General features: G+C 44.0%; 1 protein-coding gene across 2 annotated transcripts in view; it reads right to left on the bottom strand.

The window, feature by feature from the left end:
• The window catches only part of ATG7 (autophagy related 7), a 241208-nt gene that overhangs the window by 118059 nt on the left and 98556 nt on the right, over positions 1 to 24593 (bottom strand). For both annotated transcript variants that reach the window (XM_083156151.1, XM_083156152.1), the window contains one exon: positions 15851 to 15973. In XM_083156151.1, coding sequence (XP_083012277.1) covers positions 15851 to 15973 — 123 coding nt within the window. The remainder of the gene's footprint in view (positions 1 to 15850; positions 15974 to 24593) is intronic.

Below are 24593 nucleotides of genomic sequence, written 5' to 3'. Positions count from 1 at the left end.
ACATGACATCTGTCTGACTGCTTATTTTTGTAAAGTGAGTAAACCCTTTTCTGCTAAAGATTTAATCAGAAAAAACTTTTACATGTACATTAAAGTTGATTGAAGGAATATAACTTTGCTTAAACAATGAGGACCTGATGTATGCATACCTCCCAACTTCTGTGCTGACGAAAGAAAGGGGGCGGGGCGTATGTAAATGAGGGACTGGTTTATGCTAATTAGGCGCAACCTCATTTTCATACGAGAATAGACGCTGTGCGCATGCATTAGATTGGGGGGTCTCCCAACTGCCACCCTCGCAGCGGGACAATGCCTGCCGCGGGTGGGACAGCGGGACAGGACCCGAAAATCAGGACTGTCCCGCTGTAATCGTGACAGTTGGGAGGTATGTGTATGATGCACGTTTGGAGCCCCATTTGGAGTTGGATGTACGTCGGACTGTAAAAGTGTAGTTCATTTTATGCAGAGAATGCTGGGTTCCATGCAATTTGTGCTTGTCCCCATTCTGAAGCCCTGTACTAGGGAGTGCCCAGTGTATCTGTTCAACTGTTCCTTTTTGAAATGCTCATTTAACCCTTTGGCTGCCAACGTCTCTGTAAGAGAGGCGCAGATTATCCACCAAAAATGCCAGCTTCGCTCACATTTGTTATATGAAATCAAATAAAAAATATTGTGCAAAAAGAAAAAATATATATATTTACTATACAAGTTAAACTTTACAGGCTATTATGATGAATAAAAATTTTTGCTTGCCAATTTTCATGCCTATTTTGACAAATTAACTTGGACCTCAAAGGGTTAAAATGGCCATAGATTAAAAACACTATTTGCACCTAAAAATAATCAAAAAAAGGGCAACTCCGCAAGATTAAATTGAAATACACATATAAGCAGCAAAGTTGCAATTGCCTTTAAAGGTGCGTACACACGGTGAGATTTCACTTTCTATTCGACCTATTCGATCTGGATCTGGGTTGGTTACAGTGTTCACATTCAATTTTGACTATGTAGTACAGATCTGTACTATATAGCAGTGGTGGCCAACCCGAGGCTCTTGAGCCTCATGCGGCTCTCCCCCTTGTAAAGTGCGGCTCCTGCTCCCACTGCTGCCCACCGCCCACCGTCCGTCCCAGTCCCCACTGCTCCCAGTTCCCTGAATCCCTTCTCCTTCTGAAGGGAGGAGAGCGCGCATTGCGCATCTCTCCTACCCCTTACTGTGCATCCTTGTGACTGGGCCGTGGCCAGCAGCCAATCAGGAGCCGGCCAGCGAGCTTTGATTGGTGGACGGACCAGTCACAGGGAAGTGAGGGGGGAAGGAGACGTGCGCTGTGCTGTGCTTGTGTGCTCTCCTCCCCTCGGTGACATGACAGGAGTCGGACTGCAGGGGGACGCCAGACTGTCCTCTCCCTGCCTGGCAGCAGCTGCAACAACGGTGAGTGCTGCTGCTGGGAAATTTGCACTGTGGGGGCATAGCAGTTTGTGGCACTGTGGGGGCATAGCAGTTTGTGGCACTGTGGGGGCATACCAGCTTTCTAGCACCGTAGGGGCATACCCGGCACCGTGCGGTGCATACCTGGCACCAAGGGGGCATATGTATATATGGCACTGCACTATTGGAGGCATATTTGTATCACACCCACCCAAGGGGTCAAAATAGACTACACCCCTTTTTTTGGCGCATGCGCCTTCGGCACGCGCATGATGTCGGCTCTTTAGCTTGACTACCGATATTTATCGGCTCTTTACCTCTGACCGGTTGGCCACCCCTGCTATATAGGGTAGTATTCAATGCGGGGGGCAAGCGGCGGTGAGGGGGGTTTGTACGGTGAGGATGCCTTTATTTAGCAAGGAAAAGCCATCCTCGCCACCCAGCCGTATTCTATGTTCCGGGGAAATCCTCACCATCAGGGGGTTGCAAGGATTTCCCGGAACGGCGAGATTCGCCACAAACGCAGCCCGTTTTGACAGCCCTCACCATTTCCACCTCGCCTCAGGGAGCAGGCGAGGTGGAAACGGTGAGTGAGCAGGGAGTGTTGAATACTGCTTGCCTAACAGCTCACAGTCAGCTGCTCGCCCCCCCCCCCCCTCCAGCATTCACTATACCTATAGTCTTGCCCGCCAAGATTTTTCTACTCGATTTACACTACACGGGAGTGCGCATTGGGATCGAAACTGTATCGAATGTAAAAATACGATTCGATGCCCATTCAATTTTCGATTTCGCTTCGATTTTGCTTCTATAAGCAAAAACGAAAAGAAAAATAGTGCATATATAACTGTGCGTACCTTCTATTAGGGCTAGATGTACTAAGCTTCAAAAAGTGATAAAAGAGTGATAAACAACCAGCCAATCAAACTGTCATTTTTCAAACCCAGCCTGTAACATGGCAAATAGGAGCTGATTGGCTGGCTGTTTATCACTCGCCACTTTATCACTTATTGAAGCTTAGTACATCAGGCTGTATACACAGTCACTAATAGAGTTAAAACAATGGTTTCCATATTCTTTAAAAATAATAAAGCTTAGTTATGACTTGGTGGAGTGGATAGAGCATGGGGGCAATTCAAATATTTTTTTAAAGTGGTGATGTGCCGCATAGCAACCAGATGCTACTATTATATTGTATCCTACAAAATGATAGAGAGTCTGATTGGTTGCTATGGGCAACATAACCTCTTCGTTTTAGAAGCTTTAGTCTGGCTCTGGCGTCATTAGTTGGGTTCACTTATTGACGTGCTCCAGCTGGACAGTCACTGTTAGCACTCAGGTTGCCAAACTTCTGCATTTGGAGAGGAGCACTTAGCAGCGCTGCATTGTTCACGATGGCCATTAAGCTACTGTCTCTTTCACAGAGAGCGTCTCAATATCTCCGGTGTACCAGCTGGCAATGTTATATAGACTAGTTCATGCTCTATGCTGGTGACATGTTTCTGTCTGACTCAGATAGCTCATTTGATACTCTAATTCAAGTTCTAAAAATAATTTAGGTTGTATTCCCTGTGGTGTAACTAGAAATTTAGCGAACCCCAGACAAAAAAAAGTTTATTTTTTTACCTTCATGCTCATAGTCAAGGGTTTCATGCTCGTTGCCAGGGGTTGCAGGCACTTCCGGGTAGCGCTGTAAAAGCTGCAACCCCGACAGACGCTAGAGGTCCAGTAGGGCCGCTAGCATCTGTCAACAACAAGGTAGTGCGCCGTTTTGAGTCCAAACGCTTGAAATCTGTCCACCGCCAGGACTGCGGTGCCCTAGATACACCACTGGGTATTACAGTTTATGGATTAAATAAAATAAATTTTAATATTTTTGGCTTGACAGAGTGGTTGCAGATGGGAAGACCAATCGGAGATACCTTCAATGGATCACAAAGTTTAAATACTTTGTGATCTGGATCACCACTAGAAGGTCTGCCTAGTGTTCTTTCTAGCACCACCCGCCATCTTTAAAAACCCATGCAGTTCCTCTTCCCTGCCTGGGGTGTCGCTTTCTGCTGTAGTGTTTCTAGCACAGTGTGGTCTGTATATCAGCACTGATATGCAAAACAGACCTGTGCTAGAAACACCACAGCAGACAGCCACACCCCAGCCAGGGAAGAGGAACTGCATGGGTTTTCAAAGATGGCGGGTGCTAGAATGAACACTATCTGACCATGTTGTCCTTAATATAGATTAAGGGCAAGGTTAAATTATCTGTGAAAATAACAGCATTAGGAAAAGAACAAACAATTGTGATAGGTTCCAGTATAATTGTCCAGAGCTATGGATTATTGTGATACCTGTTATAGCCTCCCTATCACAAAGCAGAAATATGTGTTGAGCGCAGTCTGTGGCCTACAAGTGAATAGAATTAGCCATTGCAATTGCCCGTGGTTAATTACTGTGGCTCATTGAACCCTGCCCTAAAAAAAAATACTTAGAACGCTTAAACTAAGGGTGCAAACACATTGGGTGTTTCTTTTGCCCAGCGTGTATGCAGAACGATGATGGGGAAAATGTTCACCCTTCCAATAGATTTTCCCAGGGGTGGACGTCTTTCCATAGCAGGACGCTATTAAAAGCCGTCCGCCTCATTACTCATCTGCTGGTAATACTGCTGGTAAAATCTCATGATAACTATAATTTGTTCCTGGGGGAGCCGGAGCCTGTATGACCCAGGCGGTGTTTGGGTGCACAGCTTGTTTCACTGTTGTTAACCATGTAAATATTTGTTTATCTTGCGGTACCTCGTGGTGGTTCTTCATAAAAGTTTTTTACTCATGTAGTAAATGCTCTCTCTACTTCTTATCCTTCCTTCTTCTCCTTCCTTTGTGGAGAACATCTCATTACAGTATGTTTCATTGGTTAGCTTTGACTGTTTACTTAACTGGGGCATTGATGTTGATTCAAAATGATGTGTTCAATGTTTATTGTATTTGTTATTCTTCACTACACCCTATCTATATTTGTGGTTTTGTTTCTTGTGTGTCTTGGTTCATTTATTTCTTGCAAAACCTCGACAACAAACAAAACCATAGTAATGATTGGTTTTGCCTTACTTCTAGCATAAATGAACTGTGTGTGAGAATTTGTGAATGTCTTTATTAAACATGGCATTTGTTTGTATTAGAATATTTGTTTTACACTGATAAATTTACATCTGCTCTGCTACAGTGCAACTGCAGAGCCCTAAGATTGCAAGGTAGCCCCCCTGCTCGGTCACATATGCTGCTACTTACTGTATCTTGCTTTATAAATGTTTGTACTTTCAAAAAAATCCTGGTGCGCTTACAAATCATAGACAAAAATGTCACCAAAGTGACAATATCGGCGCTTATGGGATGGGTGGTTTAGTCAGCTGCTCACACTAGAGGCGGGTCAATCCCCAAGAAACAGAGGTCAAAGAGAAAAAAGGGGGGGAGTGGAGCGCTCAGGAAAAATAAAGAAAAATAGTGTAATCTATTTTATTTTAGTAATCTGATCAATTGGGTATCACATAAAAAGAATTATATATTTGATTTCATAAAGGGCCATTATTTTGGTTCATTATTTCTGACAAAATCCTTCTTAGATGGGCAAAACCATGTGCACTGCAGTTGGGGCAGATGTAACATGTGCAGAGAGAATTAGATTTGGGTGGGATTTTACTTCAAAGTGAGATCTATATTGAAGTGTAAAAATAAAGCAGTCAGTATTTTCCCTGCACAGAAACAAAATTACTCACCCAAATCTAATTCTCTCTGCACATGTTACATCTGCCCCCCCTGCAGTGCACATGGTTTTGTCCATCTAAGAAGGATTTTGTCAGAAAGAATAAACCAAAATAAGGCCCAAAGTGAGATATATTGTAACATTAATTGATGAATAAAAAGCAATAAAACAATGAAATGTACACAATGACATATAATTGGCACTCAAATATAGATTGGAAGGACAATTGAATAATACTTATGCAAGTCCCGCTTGTTCCTAGCAATGCTCTCCTCCTGTGATTGGTTGTGTAAAATCACAATGGGGTCCAAGATGAACTGGTGGGGTGGGTGTCCATATACCTTGCTGGATGCCTTGTGCTTGAATCCACTCGTGGGAAATGATGATATACTGTACCTCACTTAAGGTAAACCATCATTTCCCACGAGTGGATTCAAGCACAAGGCATCCAGCAAGGTATATGGACACCCACCCCACCAGTTCATCTTGGACCCCATTGTGATTTTACAAGTTTGCACTTTCAGATGTAAAATGTTGGGCAGCACCAAGAGTAATGGGGTCTACACACGTAACGATAAAGGGCTATTTAGTGATCTGACTTAATTTGACTAGATCGCTTAGAAATTAAACACGCATTGCTGTGTGTGTAGGGCCCAAAGCGAAAGCGATGTACGTCGCTATCGCTGGGAGATGTATAACCAGCCTGCTGTATAAATCTAGTCAGATCACCTGTGTTTTGTGTAGTGGGCGCTAGCGAACTGCGTTAACTTGCTTAACTTAACTTTCCCATGCTTAATCACTATTCTTAATCGCTGGTGCATATCACTGGCACTTTCAGAGTGATCTAGAATATCCCATGCTGAATATCCCATGCTAAATCGTTGGCACAAATCTCTACGTGTATGTAGGCCCCATAAGTCTAAAGGGGCATACACACAGGGCCATTTTAGCCTATTTTCTAAGTGATCTGTCGAGATCACTTAGAAATTAAGCACGGATTGCTCCTGAGTGAAGGTGATGACTGGTCCAGTATGTCTCCACTGCCTGACTAGATCTTGACTAGATGTCGACAAGATCTAGAAAAGTTGCCAGTGTTCTCACCAGAGAACAAATGGTTAGGACATGCTGCCCATACACACATCGCTACGTGTGTATGGGTGATCTAGCACACCTGTGTGCTAACCGATAAGACTAGATTGCTCTTGTAGACCCTAAACATACATGTAATACCCTGGAACTGCAAGGGTTAACAGATACTGCAAGAGTTAACAACTATGTAGCTTTATCAGGCATAGCAAGGGTTATTATCCTGTGCACTGATTGGGGGAGGATTTGGAGCTCAGCCAGTTTGCATGTGCAAGCCTCATGCAGAGGGGATAAACAGGAAGTGTAAGCTTGAAAAGAGCAGAAGTCTGGAGTGTAGGCTAGGAGAAGGTGCATGTTTGCTGGGACTATGGGATGGCCAGCCATCATTTCCATGGTCCCCAAGCTTTGGAAACAGCTGCCATGAGTTGCATCCTTTCTATGAGAGAGGAGGAGTTGGCGTAATACGTGATCTAATGTAACCATTATGCTGTGCGCTGGAGGATAGTATTCAGAAGTTATCCTTGCTATATGTTAAATAAACTGTTTATACTGTTTTATGAGATGGCCTGGCGCCCAATCCTTTCTGCGCTGCACTGACACCTGTAGTCCACTCCCACAATGCAACTGTGCATGACCAGCCAGAGGAAAGTAACTGTGATGCACCATACACAGTGACTGCAGTTATGCATACCTAGTGTGGGGTTTTACATACACACTGCATCACTTCAGGAGGCAGGGCCAGACTGTTAATTCATCAGGCCCCACCTCCAAGATGTGGGTACATGGTAGGGGGTGGGGCTAAATGATACAATCCTTAAATTTTAGCCACACCTTCTCCACACTGTCAAAGAGTTTCCACAGCTTTTTATCATGATCATTCTGCCCCCTTCACAAGGAACCTGTCAGGATGCGGGAGAGTCACCTACCCTTTGGGGGCGGTGGGGGACTACCCTAAAATTCAGGAGGTTGTAAACTATTATCAATGACACACCTATGTCTGGCAAGCCCCCCCCCCCCCCCCCCGTGACCTCCCAGGAATGAACACAAAACAAAAGTCTACATCGTTCTTTGTCTTTGTGTAGTAACCATCTGGACACATGCACTACATTGGCCAACTGTGTGCATATCGGAATTGAATACAGTTAAGGTGGTCATACACTTTTGCGATTTTGGCCTATTCACCCGATTCCGTTGAATTTGGCTCAATAAATCGGGTGAAAAGTAGCGTAACTGCATGTGCTTGACATTGGATCAGAACCGATGTACGGCCCCGTGCACATCTGATTGGATCCGGAGATTGAACCTCCTGCACATAAGATAAATAGAAATCCCAGCTGTCAGTGAACATTGTGGTTGCATCCAATTTATCACATCCGATTTCCTTGAACTCCACCAACAGCTCCCCGGTAGACCTTATGTGATATTTTTACATTCGATCAATCGCATACGATAAATCAAGTGCCAAATCAGATGGAAGGACTCCTGGGAAACTGCCAGATGAATTTCAATCAAAATCAGATGCAATTTGCCCTTCAGAAAGTTTGCACTAATGTTTGGGGGCCTTTAGAACAAGAGTCATATCTGCAAAAGAAATGTCCACACTAGGGACAGAAGATCATAGTTACATACATAACTGTCCAGAATAATTATTACATTTTCACAGTCTGCTTTTTTTTCCTGCTGATCCAGCAGCAACCAGACACAGCACAGGGTTTTATTTCCCATCGTCCTAAAGAACTAGGATTGTCCTTTACGCCCTTGTGTAATTGAGGGCCCGGGTTTCCTTTTCTAACAGCCAGCAGTACATAATAAATCTAAGCAGTCCAGCACTGACTCTTTTTATGTCCCTGCATAAATGGTTACTGTTGCTAAGTAACTTTTCTGTGCAATAAACACAATGAAAATTCTTACCAAGATCCTAAAACACGTTTTAACACGACCCAGGAAATCAGCTGCCAAATATAAGGAGAGAAATCACGTTAAACCATTACATAAAAAAAAAAATATTAAAAAGGATCTTGATCTGAGAAGTTCTTTTCATGCCTTAGCCACTGAACAGATAATCTCCGTCCTGGGAAGGATCGAGAATAAAAAAAACTATGGAGATTAGATTACAGTGGAAAATATCATACAGAGGAATTATAACCTTTCCATGTGCAGGGAAAGTTTACCCAACTAAAAACAATTGTCACCAAGAGAAGAAATCGGGGAAAATATACTACAAAGCCGATCAAATAGAATTATGGCCTCTCTGAAACCACCAATGAAGTAATAAGGTGGCACAGTGATGTTCAGAGAATTCAGCATTCTCCTCAGAATTATTTTCCAGCCAGGTGGCATCAAGAAGTAGCTGGGTTGGAACCTTCACAATAGTAACATTTTGAAAGCATGTCCATATTGATTTAAACTTGATATTTTATATATTAAATGTATCTACGTATTATAATAATAATAATAATAATTCATTATTCAAATGAATAATAATAATTCATTTTTTTTTTATCAGCTCCAAAATACTGGCCCACACTGGGTAGCACCAATGTTTTTAAACAGCTTTTCAGAAATACTGACTACCCCTATTTTTCAGAAATACTGACCATCCTTACTTTTCAGAAATACGGACTACCCCTACAAACGCCTCTCGAATATTTAAATGTCTTTGCCCCCACTTGCTAGCTCCACAAAGTTTAACAGCTCCCGACACAGTGATAATATAAAGAACAGAGAGTGCGTTGTGCGATCGGCAGAGCGTACCATCGGTATCGAGCTTCCAGACCTGGACACTATATACAGCAAGCGATGCTGGACCAAAGCCAGGAAGATAATGAAGGACCTCAGCCATCCCAATAATGGACTCTTCTCTGTTGCGGTCAGGGAAACGCTACCGCTCATTGAAGGCAACACACAGAGCGAATGAGAAGGAGCTTCTTCCGGCAGGCCATTAGAGCCCTCAACCAGACCTCATAGTACCGAGACTTTCTTTCGTTCTTTCTAGAGACCTACCCAACAGATTATCTTTACACTCTTCCTCAGCAAATCTACTTATCGTAATGTAGGACAGTTGTATAATAAGCACTTTACTACATATTGTACTATGTATGATTTTTGTACGTGACAAATAAAACTTGATTTGATTTGACATTGGACGACCAAGGTTTTTAAAATCCTCAGTTTGTTCCTACCAATACAGAATGTCCTTTCTTTTATAGCAGTGGGAGGGATCTCTGCCCTCCATAAACGTCAGTATTCAGGACACCAGATGCCGAATGGAGCACTAGAGCTCATGTGACTGAAGCCGATTTCACATCCGACTCTCCGTCCAGCAACCCTCTCCACTAGAGACATGCTAATGTTAGAGAGGGTGCCGGCGAACAACAGGGGATGTGCACAATACTGAAACTGCATAGTCTGTGTCCCCAGTATATCGCCCGGCAGCTCCAGTTCACCCAGCACTCTCTCCAATGTAAGTGTCGGACGACAGGGGGTCTTGGTTGCTGGGCTGCAAGGGGATGATTCCTGGGCAGACTGACAGTAATTTACAGCATGGGAAGAACACTGGAATTATTACTTAAGCTGGGTACACATACATGATGTGTGTACCCAGCGAGATCTAGTGCGATGGGACCTAGTGGGGTGCAAGCCTCGGCAACTGCGTACACAGTTGCTGATGCCGCAATGACCGTACACATTGGACAACATTCTGATTTTGTCGTTGCAACCAGTTGGAATCAGGAAAATTGGGAAGAATGTTATCCAGTGTGTACCCAGCTTTAGAACAGCACTTGAGGAGGCACAAGGTCGCTGCATCACCCAACCTTTAAATAAAAAAAATGTTATCATCATGACATATAAATATTCAAGTCAAGCATAAATATACAAGTCAAGCATAAAAGCATTATACCAAAATGAATTCTGCGATAGCTTTGTTATAACAATGAACACACTTGCCTAACTCTCCTGACATGGCGCGGCGGCTCTCAAAACCAGAGTGGTGCTCAAGGCCACCCGGTTGAGTGGGCAAGTCTCCTGAAGCAGCCCGTCATAAACCTGAGTTTGTCTTGTTAACGATTGCTGCTTTAAAACACTGACAGATTTGCAGAAAGTCTTGCAACTAAATATACCCCCTGGACACCTCAGATTATGGATAGATTCTTTGACAGTCACAAAAATCCACCTTGTATATTACTAGCCATACTGATGTGGTATGCTGTGGTACATGTAAAGAAAGTGGAGATCTATCATCAGCTCAGATGGATCTGCATGTCTATTGAAAAACGAACATATTAAATAATAAAGTCAAGTGAATCTGTCTATGTGGAAAACACGGACAGCTGGACAAATATTCCATAACTTATAACACGCATAACTTTGTTATGGGACCCTGTGCACCTGTGTGCGAATGAGCCTGAATCCATAGATCAAGGCCTGCAAAGCAACGGGCGTGGCTTGTGCTTCATCTGCCACTTTGTGCATATTTAAAACTAGTTGCAGTACCCAACTCCAGCCAGGTGGGAGCACTGATAATGGAAGTCTGTTACTGTACCTAGGATTTTGGTAAGTATATAGGGTGGGAAAGCTTACCTATGAATAAGTACACCACTGTACACATGTGCCTGTTGCTGCTGGTTTGATGAAAGCATTGCAGGGGACACCTTCATGGGGAGCCCTGCACACAGCACCCTGATGACCGTTTGCTATTGAGATGCGTATGTCTGTTGCTGCTGATTTGTTCAGACCAGTGCACTGGACAGCTCAATGCAGAGTCCCACTGACAGACCCGACTAGGAGTACGAAGAGGGGGCTACGAATAACCTGAGCCCAGGTCTGACGGGGGGGACCAGTGGGGGCACTGGTCCTCCCCCATTACCTGTAAGCAGGAGCTGCAGCAGCTCTTCTCAACCCAGCACACACTGCTCTGTGCTGTGGTGCAGTGTTGCCAGGGAGGCACTTGAAGCACTATTTTTTATGTATTTTATTTTAAGGGTTCATAGCCACACTTCCCACAATTAGGACAAGCCCCCAGAGAAATACCTGGGCCCGGCCAGGCTCTCTACTACACTGCCCTCGAATACCAGTTTCTACTGTAACACATACGCCTGTCACTGTTGACTTGCTGAGAGCAGTGCAGAGGACATGTTCCCACAGAGTCCCATCCAGAGCCCTGATAACCGGTTGCTATTGAGGCACATATTGCCTGTCATTGCCAACTTGACAAGTGCAGTGCAGTGGACACCTCACCGCAGAACCCCGCCCACAGCCCAATGATGACAGGTTGTTATTGATGCATGTGTGCCTGTCGCTGCAGACTTGACGAAAGCAGTGCAGAGGGACTCCTCACCATGGAGCTCCGCCCACAGCCCATTGATGACAGGTTGCTATTGAGGCATGTGTGCCTGTCGCTGCAGACTTGACGAGAGCAGTGCAGAGGGCCGCCTCACCACGGAGCTCCGCCCACAGCCCATTGATGACAGGTTGTTATTGAGGCACGTTACAGTATTTTTTTCTTGTTGATGCAGACTTGTCAAGAGCAGTGCAGAGGGCCCCTTCACCATGGAGCCCCACCAAGAGCCCCCTGAAGCCCGATCATGATGATACTTGCCCTAAAATCTGGTTGCAGAGTTTCTTGCAATCAGAGGCTATGATTTATGGTATATTAAGGCTCTGTCCAGTGGTGTATTTATCATAGGTGCAGTGTGCACTCTACTTGATGGACCCTGAGTTCCAGAGGTGTCTAAACAATACACCCATCTTTTAAATAACTCACCCTCTGAAGCCAAGAGGCAGCAGCGCTGAGGAAATCACCGGAAAATTCTCATGCGCAGTGTAGCGTGAGCGCTCTAGTGCTCAGACCCCACAATGCTGCTGGCGCAGAAATTGCTGGGAAAAAAGGCCTCAGCGCAATTTTCTAAAGATCTGCACACGTGCGGTAGGGTCTCAGCGCTTCAGTGCTCAGACCCTACTATGCTGCGCTACTCCCGGAAAAGAGGAGGGAGCCCGGACAGAGGAGGCTGCACACGGGCCTCCATCTGTCTTAAAACACCCCAGTCTATATCTCTTGTATGGCGCCAAGTTATCATTGCTGCACTTTATAAAAGAAAAGACTATAATACATGGAGTACTGACCACTAATGATCTATTCAGTATTCTATTAGAACGCATGTTATACTCCATCCAGGGCAGCTTCCCAATAAGCACCTCCTTATTCTGATGAGCAGATTCATGACAGGATACTGCAGCAACCAGAATCTGCCCTAGACAAGGATTGCAATCAGGGGCTAGAGCAGAATAGTCAGGTGGAATCTATGTTAGGAGATGAGGTAACTGCAGTCTTCACATAGCTTCCACAGTAACTTGAATCACCTTTCTATTATTAGCAGGCACAGACAGGCAAGATTTACAACAAGGAGCACAGTATAATAAGTCACCAGATATACAGAAGTAAACAAGACTACTACAAGTTAATCACGCGGCATACAAGATTTCATGCAGCCAATACAAGACTATGCTGCACATCTAGATTGTACAAGGAATGCACTGATTGGTGAGATTTTCAAGCTTAGCTGGCCAATAGTAGCATGCCCATCCGTGTCTATTAACCGGCATCTAACAAAACGCTGCACATTTTCAAACATGAATTTGTAACTTTAACGACAATCTTTCTATTTACCACTGTGCCCCTCCGATACCCTCTCACCTCCACTGAAGCAGGCAGCCAAGTGTTTGCAGGTGGATGAGACCAGGAGACATGCAGAAATATAGGGTGTATTCAATTAGACCTGAAAATTTCATATATTTTTTTTCTTGGCTCTTCAAGTAGCCTCTGTTTATTCCATCAAAAGAAAATATTATTTTTATTTGCAAAAACACATTAGATCTGCAAAAGATGCAGTCCTATGTTATTTCATGGTCGCGATAGGGGGGTGGGGGGGGGGGGGGAGCCTGCCATTTTGCGGGTTTGGTTTTGACCGCCTAAGGCAGGCCAAGCAAAATCCCCAATAAATCCTGGGCAGGTTAATAAGGTGCTTTAGGTGACTTCCACGCATACTAAATCCTAAAGCTGGGTACACACTAGATTACTTTTTTAAACAATTTGGGCATTTCCGATACATCGGAACAACAAAATGTTCAAATCGCTGCCGTCGCTCCCACCGTCTGCGAGCCAATTCATCAAAAAACTATTTGGGAAATAAATTAATTCTGATTATCCATTTAAGAGGTTATCCATTTTATGAGAGAATTCTTTCACTTCTTCCAGTACAATGACTGCACATATATTTACCTTGCATAATTTTTGAGCCTATCTAATGAAACTTCTATTCTAATAAAAGTAATTAGATAGGCGCGCCCCCAAAAGAGAGCGGGAAAAAAACAAAATTTTTTTTTTCTGTTAAAATCAGTATATTAAACCAATGGGAAAACCATAAATTAATCTAAACAAAAAATATATAAGTTTACGTAACACTAATAGGATACCCCCCTTTAAACTGGGGTATCCAGGTTCTTTTATAGACAACAGGAAAAATTATATTTTTTGTAACAATTATTTTTAATGTACAGTATGTACATATGTACAGAACAGGACCTGCACACTCATGCATATACAAGTTTCTGGGTGCTTGACGTATGGTAAGGTCCAGAGTACGCCACTTCCACTAGTAGAAAATACAGCACTATCCAGATCCAGGTAGATGTGTATTTTATTAAAAATTTTACATTTACACACCATTTTGCCGATGTTTTGCTAAAGCCCCAAACACACTAAAGCAGCGGTGGGTCCTGACCCCAAAGTGGGTCCCGACCACCTCAGAATGGGGTCATGACTATGTTGCTGATCATCAGGCTAATAATTTTTATTGTCTGACGCAGTGGTCGAAGTGGAAATTTTGAAGTGGGGGTATGGAAATTTTGAAGTGGGGGTATGGAAAAGTAAAGAGTGAATATAGTGCGCACCTTCGGACACCCCCCTGTCCATCAACGTCCCCTGCCAGACTGCCCCGTTGTACAGGGGTATTACAAAAGCACAATATGTGCTGCTGAGTGATCAGAGAGCATCCTGAGGGGGAAAAAAAACTTTTTCTTTTTATCTTCAGATTAAAGTGGGGGTATGCCATACCCCCGTATACCGCCCCACTTCGACCACTGGTCTGACGGGGTCCCAGAGCAAAATAGTTTGAGCGCCCCTGCACTAAAGGATATTGTAAAAGATATTGCTCCGAAAGGGCCTTCTGAGTGATATCTTTCACAATATCGTCCAGTGTGTACACTCAATATCATTAACGAGCCTCGTGGTCTGCTTAACACGCAGGTCAATTTGGATTTATAGCGCAACGATTCACATGTTCAGCGGTTCCCGGTGACATCACTGAACGATATCGTTTACCAATATTGTTCAGTGTGTACACTCATTAGTGGCCACCTGCAGTCAATATTACTAACTATATCGGCCTTGGGCAAGGTCGCCTAGTGTGTATGGGGACTAAGAGTCTTTATCAAGGCAATTATGGAGCTTCAGATAACATAAGCTAGGATACTCTAAAGCACGGGTGTCAAACACAAGGCCCACCAGACCTCGTCATGTGGCCCGCGCAGCCGCCGCCGCCAGCCTTCACCTAGGGTTACCACCATCACAGTGTGAGTGTCACATCACATTCAGTGACACTCACATGACGACTCGGGACTGAGAGACATACCTAACAACGTGAGGAAGCCGGGTGACACAGTCACTCCGCCGCAGCGCTCACTGGGAAGAGGAGGGAGGCAGGACAGTGGACACAGACTTGTTAGTGTCACTGTGTGACGTGCCCAACTCCTCCCCGGCTCCTCCTGCGGGCAGCGGCTACGGCGCTGCCATGTGTGACACACGCCCGCCTGACAGCAGTGCCAGTGACACCGTGACGTGCATGCTGCTGCGGCTGCCTGTCGGACTTGGACGCCGACCCGGCGGTGAGCTGCCTCCTGCGTGTGGTGCCGCACTGCGCAGCATTGGCATCAGTTGGTTCAGTATATTTACTGTAAGTTCGGCAGTGGGGTGGGCACAGTTGTGTTGTCTCTTGTTGTCCAGACCAGTCTGTCCAGTCCAGAGTCCGTGGCCGGGCAGGCAGAGAGCCAGGCCAGCAGCACACAGCCGCAGCCTGAGCCCACAAATTTGCAGTGCAGCTGCCTGTGTCCAGGGTCATTATCATTATCTGTCCCACTGTCACCACCAGTCCAGAACTCTAGCGAGAGTCCTGCGAACCCAGAGGCCCAGGTCACCTGCTGGGCGATCTGACGTCACGTCACTGTGCCCTGTCCCATGCAGTGACAATAATTTATGATAATAAAGAGTGGACACATAGTCCTACAGATACAACCAGCCCTTTGAGGGTGACCAAACTGCTGATGCGGCCGCCAATGAATTTGAGTTTGACACCCCTGCTCTAAAGGTTCATAAACACGGTGCGATTTGAGCTTCCGATTTTAACTATTTAGTCAAAATCGGAAAAAAAAAAGATGGCATTTAAAAAAAAAATTCTAAATTATTTGAAATATAATTATATCTTTATAATCATTATTAGAACTGATATAGGAATTCTAACTAACCTCTGCCGCTTGTGTCTCCTGATGCAGTAAAGTTAGACCCGTCAAATCTTCCAGAAAGGAGTGTGAAGAGTTAAAAACATTGGCCAAGAATTGGAAGCCATCTTTTTCATACTGATCAATCACCTAAAAAAGAGAAATATGCATTATTGTATTTAAGTTGTGAGCTACAATCAATCGCACACACAGGTTATATTTTTTATCACCAGCTCATGAAGTTCAACTTCACATTCTCTAGACAGGGAAAATATCGACACTCACCTATTCAATGCTGCCATAATGACAGCATTGAAGGGTGTCAGTTCCGACTTTTTAAAAGGTTGGATCTTTTTTGTCGGAAACTGCCGTGGATTGTTGAATTCACATCAGTTTTTCGAAATCCGCGGCCGGTTCGTGGATCTGTGGACTTTCCGACACTCAACAGCCTGAACATTGAATTCCAGGTTTGGAGTTACTGTCAGATCAACCGAAAATGGCACGGGGTTCAGACTATTGGGACATTCCAACAGTCGAAATCGCGGATTGAATACCCCCGTCTCAATATATAACTTGATAGATGGTTTCATCTACCTATTTTACTGCCTTCCTTGCACAGAGCTGGCATTAAATTGGCTTTTTTTCTCGAAAGTAAAGTATGACCTTGGGATATATGCTTCTGATAGATTTTTAGTGATATAAATGGATTCATTATGTAAAATGGAACAAGTGGTTCCTCCTTTTATGTTCATTATAATACAATCCCATGGTTACGACACATAAATGCACAATGGATACAGTTCAAAGCTAGGAGTAAATGGCAGGAAAAAGCAGCATAGTAACACAATGAAACAAATAATGTAATAAATAAACCATATCTGCCTACTCTCCCGGTATGGGCGAGTGTCTCCTGAAAATCGGATGGTGCTCCCGGGTCCCTGGAAGTGTGGACAAGTCTCCTGGCTAGTTCTACCTATGTGTGATGAATTGCATCATTGTTGTCCCGCCCCTGTCCCACAATGCATGTAATCTCTGCATTGTGGAGCAAGGGCGGCCCTGCTGACACAATTCTGTGAACATGTCCCATCTCCACCGCAAAACTGCATCATGCCCTCTCTGCCACTCCCCCAACATGCCATACCATGCCCCCCATCATGCAGAGGGGACAGCCAGTATATCGGCAACTATGAAATAAACTAAGGCTAGAAAAATAAGGTAGCTTCATACAGCATGTATAGGACAATAACAGTATCGAGGGGCCAGTGACATAATGTCGGATATAGAGGGGTCAGTGATGTAGTGTAGGGTATAGAGGGGTCAGTGACATAATGTAGGGAATAGAGGGGTCAGTGACATAATGTAGGGCATAGAGGGGTCAGTGACATAATGTAGGGTATAGAGGGGTCAGTGACATAATGTAGGGCATAGAGGGGGCAGTGATGTGGTGTAGGGTATAGAGGGGTCAGTGATATGGTGTAGGGTATAGAAGGGTCAGTGATGTGCTGTAGGGTATAGAGGGATCAGTGATGTAGTGTAGGGTATAGAGGGGTCAGTGATGTAATGTAGGGTATAGAGGGGTCAGTGATGTAATGTAGGGTATAGAGGGGTCAGTGATGTAATGTAGGGTATAGAGGGTCAGTGATGTAATGTAAGTTAAAGAGGGGTCAGTGATGTAGTGTAGGGTATAGAGGGGTCAGTGATGTAATGTAGGGTATAGAGAGGTCAGTCACATAGTGTAGCGTATAGAGAGGTCAGTGATGTAATGTAGGGTATAGAGGGGGCAGTGATGTGGTGTAAGGTATAGAGGGGTCAGTCACGCAGTGTATGGTATAGAGAGGTTAATGATGTAATGTAGGGTATAGAGGGGGCAGTGATGTAGTGTAGGGTATAGAGAGGTCAATGATGTAATGTAGGGTATAGAGGGGGCAGTGATGTGGTGTAAGGTATAGAGGGGTCAGTGATGTAATGTAGGGTATAGAGGGGTCAGTGATGTAATGTAGGGTATAGAGGGCTCAGTGATGTGGTGTAAGGTATCGAGGGCTCAGTGATGTAATGTAAGTTAAAGAGGGGTCAGTGATGTAATGTAGGGTATAGAAGGGTCAGTGATATGTGTAGGGTATAGAGGGGTCAGTCACGCAGTGTATGGTATAGAGAGGTTAATGATGTAATGTAGGGTATAGAGGGGGCAGTGATGTAATGTAGGGTATAGATGGGTCAGTGATGTGGTGTAGGGTATAGAGGGTCAGTGATGTAATGTAAGTTAAAGAGGGGTCAGTGATGTAATGTAGGGTATAGAGGGGTCAGTCACATAGTGTAGCGTATAGAGAGGTCAATGATGTAATGTAGGGTATAGAGGGGGCAGTGATGTAGTGTAGGGTATAGAGAGGTCAATGATGTAATGTAGGGTATAGAGGGGGCAGTGATGTGGTGTAAGGTATAGAGGGGTCAGTGATGTAATGTAGGGTATAGAGGGGTCAGTGATGTAATGTAGGGTATAGAGGGCTCAGTGATGTGGTGTAAGGTATTGAGGGCTCAGTGATGTAATGTAGGGTATAGAGGGGTCAGTGATGTAGTGTAGGGTAATAGAGGGGTCAGTCACATAGTGTAGCGTATAGAGAGGTCAATGATGTAATGTAGGGTATAGAGGGGGCAGTGATGTGGTGTAAGGTATAGAGGGGTCAGTGATGTAATGTAGCGTATAGAGAGGTCAATGATGTAATGTAGGGTATAGAGGGCTCAGTGATGTGGTGTAAGGTATCGAGGGCTCAGTGATGTAATGTAGGGTATAGAGGGGGCAGTGATGTAGTGTAGGGTATAGAGGGGTCAGGGATGTAGTGTAGGGTATAGAGAGGTCAATGATGTAATGTAGGGTATAGAGGGCTCAGTGATGTGGTGTAAGGTATCGAGGGCTCAGTGATGTAATGTAGGGTATAGAGGGCTCAGTGATGTAATGTAGGGTATAGAGGGGTCAGTGATGTAGTGTAGGGTAATAGAGGGGTCAGAAAAATGCTAATCCCAAGTTCTATTATTGAATTAAAAAACACAAAATACTAAAAAGTATGCAATCTGGGTAAAATAAGGAAAAGGTCAGATGTCAGGCCTGAGTAACAGTAGGAGCAACAAATGAAATTTTTGCCCCAGGCTCTACTTGATCTAGAACCAGCGCAGACATAAAAGAGTACAGTTTGTTGGGTACCATTATACAATAGGTAGAACCTATCTTGCCCACTAACTGTACCTATAAGCTTTCGAGCAGGGCCTTCATACCTGTATGTATATATATGGTGGCAGATGCCCAGTTAGTTTAGTAATATCACTGAGGTGCATGATATGGAGGGGGAATACTGGGTAAGAGAATAATACATGGGCCCTTATTCTGGTCGGTGCGGATATATCCGCGTGCGTTCGGCCCGCCGATGTTTTGTGTCTGCGCATGTGCAGAGGCGTCTCTGCGCATGTGCGAGCGGGGCGTACGGCCAAATCCCGCATGATATGTGAACACTCCGAACAGGGGGTGGAGAGGGGCGTGAAGGGCTATTTGGGCTCATTACCATATGCATCCGTATGGAAGGCGGGGTTTCGCATGCACGGTCCTGGACGCATAATCGGATCCGGCCGCACCGATCAGAATAAGGGCCATGGTTTCCCCCAGCACACTGAATGACATCAGTGACCAGAATTAAACACTACATGATAATACAATACTGAGATTTTGGCTACATATACTGTATTTGTTTCCTACTTGTATGTCATTGCTCAGTTTTGTTCAGGTGTGGATTATTAAATAGACAGTAACTAAGTAGACAGTCAATAGGTATACCCCAAAAGGTCGACATGCAATAGTTCGACAGGGTCTAATGGTGAACATGAAAAAGGTAGACACACAAAAGGTCAAGATTAGTTTTACACCTTTTTTGTGTCAATGTTGACAACTGTGGGACCCCCAATTGCTTTGCTTACCATGATTTGGGGATTGGCGTCTCGCTACGTTTGGCACACTAATATATTCGTCCTCTATGCAGATATGGATTGTAAGTAAGATCAAGGCAGTTTAAAAAAAAATTGCGAAACACTCATGTCGACCTTTCCATGTGTCAACCTTTTGACCCTGTTGACCTAATGCATGTCGATCTTTTGGAGTAGATCTATTGACTGTCTATATAAACACTGTACAGTAGATCGGTCAACCGGAACCAGATTTGTTCTATTATTGTTGTCCCGATTGTAAAGCACAATGGATGTGCTATATACAGTATGAAACTGAGAAAAATAAGAATATAGTGGTAGATTTATTAAGCTCGGTGAAGTGATATACTGTCTGTTTTTTTTATCACCGCCCAATCAGCTCCTACCTGTGAAGTTACAGGCTTGGTTTGAAAAATGACAGGTAGGAAATGATTGGCCGGTGATAAAAACACTTTATCACTTCACCGAGCTTAATAAATCTACCCCATAGTGCTCCACAGTGTGTTCGTTATGAACAGATTACCATCTCCCCAACATGAAAATGATTATAGCTTTCTGTACTTTGTTAAGGAACCAGTCAGAACATTCATAAACATCTTGTTTATTTGCCATTTCAAGAGTGATGATGGTCTCAGTTCCTCTTTTTCATGTCAAATACCAAGGATGCCTCCATTAAAACTTATAAACTAACAATGGTATTTAAGGTGATATTTGCCAAGTCACGATTTATTTTGGAGAATGTGGTTTCACTCTATGGACAACCAGGCTCGGGCAGTCTACTCTATGTTACAAATTCAAAGATTACAAGTAATGAAAGAGGCCAACAAGAGAACGGTCTGCATGTACTAAATAAATAACTGCGTGGAGCTAGATCCTGGCAGGGCTCATACTTACACAGAAGGAGTTACCTTCCTGTCCTCACACACAGAGGGAAGGTTCCCATACACAAACAGGAAAGGGAGCAGAGGAAGGAAGGCAAGCCTGTTTTCGACGTAGACAACACTGGACTTAAAGCAAATGGTTTCATTCAATACCGATAGGAAGAATCGTCACAGAATCTAAAAACTATAAAATTCAGATCTAATCTCCCCAGAGACACTCTATTTACGCTGATGGACTAGACTATAACACCATAAAAGGAAAAAGGACATGGCAAGGATAAAAGGTTATCGGTTATGTAATAAGAACTAGTAATTAATTTAAGTGGTCATGAAGATTTTGTCTTAAGTGTCTCTAAAAGTATAAACTTGTGTTGTTCAAGCAATTGTTCCTTTAGAGATCAATGTACAGCAGGACAATATTCAATATATTTAGTTTCATTGGATACAGATGAGTCCACATACATTTATACTGCATGCACTGCAAGTTTACACAGAACAAGTGAGTTCCATTTGACTCAGTAGGGCTAAGCGTCTTTGTGTGAAACCTTTTCCATTAAAATGTGTACTGTTCAAAAAGGGATACAAACAGCACCCACAAGCAGCTTATGCTGATTAAAATGGTATGCATCTTGTCTATATTCTGTGTGTGACTGTGTCTGTATCTGTATAAGAAATGGTACTTTACAGTGGCATACTGGAAAACACTAACTAGCCTTCCGTATGCAGAGACAGCCACAGTCACGCACAGAATATAGGAATGCCCAGGGGAGTCTGAACATTCCGACGCCCCTGGGTATGCCCCAAACCAGCAGGAGTTGACGTCCAAAGGTTCAGCAATTCTATTCATAAAAAATATCAAAGATACTGTAATGTATGGGTCTACGTTTCGGTGTAATGGCACCATTTTCAGCATACTATAAGATGGTGACATTACACTAAAACATTACCATATACATACGGTGTCTGATTATTTATTGATGGGATAGCCACACCTTTTGAGATGTGTATGTATGTACAGTACTGTGCAAACGTTTTAGACAGATGTGAAAAAATGCTGCAAAGTAAGAATTCTATAGAAACTACAAGTGCTAATAGTAACCAATAAAATTAACAAATGAACAAAATGCATTGTGAATGAACAGAAGATAAATCTAAACCGTAAAAATTATTCTAGGTACACTTGCATAAAATCAGGGAATTTATAGGAGTATATGTATGATTAACCAATCATACCAAAAAGGTGATAATGATAATTTTTATATGTAGGTTGAAACACAGTCATTAACAGAAACTGTGGTATAGGAGGCTTAAAACTGGGTGAAGAACTGCCTAACTCTGCTACAACGGTGAGATTGCAGAAGACCGTTTCATGTCACAGGACCTAGAAAGAGTGAGCACAGCAACACGACACTAGGTAGTCATACTGTATCAGCAAAGTTTCTCCCAAGATTTGATAGCAAACTGGGGTTTCAAGATGTGCTGTCAAGCGCTTTTGAAAAAGCAAAAAGAAACGGGCAACTTTGAGGACCATAGATGCAGTGGTCTGCAAAAGAAACTTAGAGCATCAGATGAAAGACACATCATGCTTACTTTCCATTAAAATCGGAAGATGCCCAGCAAGCTCATCAGCTCAGAACTGGCAGAAACAAGTGGGACTCCAGTATACACATCTACTGTTCGGAGAAGTCTGGCCAGAAGTGGTCTTCACGAGAGAATTGTAGCCAAAAAGCCAGACAGTACCTTTGACATGGAAATAAGGCCCAGCAACTCAACTATACACGAAAAAATAGGAAATGGGATGCAGAAAAATTGTAGTAGGTGCTCTGAACTAAACAGATCAATTTTTTTATATTTGGCTATAACAGAAGGCAGTTTGTTTGCTGAAGGGCTGGGGAGTGGTACAATAAGAAGTTTCTGCAGGCAACAGTAAAGCATGGTGGAGGTTCCTTGCAAGTTTAGTTTTGAATTTCTGCAATTTACATTGGGGATTTAGCCAGGATTATGGATGGTGGAGGATGATGTCCTCAATGCTGAGAAATACAAACCATCATACAATACCATCATTGAGGCATCAGATTGGCACCAAATGTATTTTTGCAGCAGGACAGAGACCCCCAAGCATACAGTCAATGTTATGAAGAACTTTTTTTTAGCGTAAAGAAGAACAAGGAGTCCTGGAAGTGAGTGTATGGCCTCAAAGAGCCCTGATCACAACATAATTAAGTCTGTTTGGGAAAACGTCACATGAAGAGACAGAAGGATTCGAGCAATACTACATCCGCAGAAGATCTGTGGTGAGTTCTCCAAGATGTTTCAAAAAACATCACTGCCGAGATCCTTAAATAACTGTGCAAGTGTACCTATAAGTGCTGATGCTATTTTAAAGACACTTTATAAATAAGATATAACAATAATTAAAAAACTAGAGACCTGGATAGTGTATACATATTGTACAGACAAGTGGCTCGTGATGTTTAACATAAACATATTAGGGCATACCTATAGCTTTTGTAATAACCTTGCTAGGAACACATTACATAAGACAGAATTAAGAAAAACGATTTGGTATACGATAAATTGTGATCTGTATATGCTCTCCGAGCCAGGCAGGTCCTGCTAAAGCCACCAAAACTTATGCATGAAAGGGACTAGATGCATGAGATATAGACAGATAACTGTACTGCTGTGCATGTCACCAATGAGATCATAGCTATATTTACGGTACTTGTTTCCTAGCACGGCCACACCGATCAGAATCGCGCTCATCGGGGGTAAAATCGGGGGCATCGCGGCCGCAAAAAAAATCGGGTGCGATGGCCAGACGCGATGCCCGCGATTTCCCCATAGAGAACAATGTTAAATGCCTCAATTTACCCGCGATGACCATGATTTCCCATAGGAAACAATGTGAAATGGCTCAATTTAGCCAAATTATCATAGGGAACAATGGTAAATGGGCCAAAAACACCCCTGAACATTGAAATGTCCCCCCAAAAGTTATTGACGCCACCCCGCCATCAACGTGAACCCGAAGCGTGGCGAGCGCAGCGAGCCCGCGAGGGGCGGCGGTACGCGTCCTCCGACCTTTTCATGCCCTACTATCCACTAGGGCGTGGAGTGAGAATAGAATAGTGTGGCGAGCGCAGCGAGCCACCGAGCCCGAAGCGTGGCGAGCGCAGCGAGCCCCGCGAGGGGACGCGGATACCTTCACAGTTATACGCGTCCCCTCGCGGGCTTCCCAGGTGTCCATGGCGACGCGGACACCTGGGAAGCCCGCGAAGGGACGCGTTTACCTGTGAAGGTATCCGCGTCCGCTCGCCACGCTTCGGGCGCGGTGGCTCGCTGCGCTCGCCACACTATTCTATTCTCACTCCACGCCCTAGTGGATAGTAGGGCATGAAAAGGTCGGAGGACGCGTACCGCCGCCCCTCGCGGGCTCGCTGCGCTCGCCACGCTTCGGGTTCACGTTGATGGCGGGGTGGCGTCAACTACTTTTGGGGGGACATTTCAATGTTCAGGGGTGTTTTTGGCCCATTTAATATTGTTCCTATGCTGATTTGGGTAAATTGATCCATTTAACATTGTTTCCTATGGGAAATCGTGGTCATCGCGGGTAAATTGAGGCATTTAACATTGTTCCCTATGGGGAAATCGGGGGCATCGCGTCTGGACCATTTAAGCATTTTTAGGTGCACACGACGCGACCGACCCGATTTTTCACTGTTTTCAATGCATTTCAATGGAAAAATCGGGGGCATCGCGTCGGTCGCGTCGCAGGCCACTCAAATTACCCCCGATGGCCAAGATTTGTGGCCGTGCTAGGAAACAAGTACCATATTTACTAAGCAGCAGTTTTGCAAAACCACTTTTACTTAATACTCTAGTGATATCTTTAGCTAGAACTCTAGATAAGATTATCAAGA

The sequence above is a fragment of the Crinia signifera genome, chromosome 8 (assembly GCF_055691185.1).
Source record: "Crinia signifera chromosome 8, ASM5569118v1, whole genome shotgun sequence".
Lineage (NCBI taxonomy): Eukaryota > Metazoa > Chordata > Amphibia > Anura > Myobatrachidae > Crinia > Crinia signifera.
The sequence above is the reverse complement of the archived record's forward strand: the minus strand, read 5'-3'. Positions and strand labels throughout refer to the sequence as shown.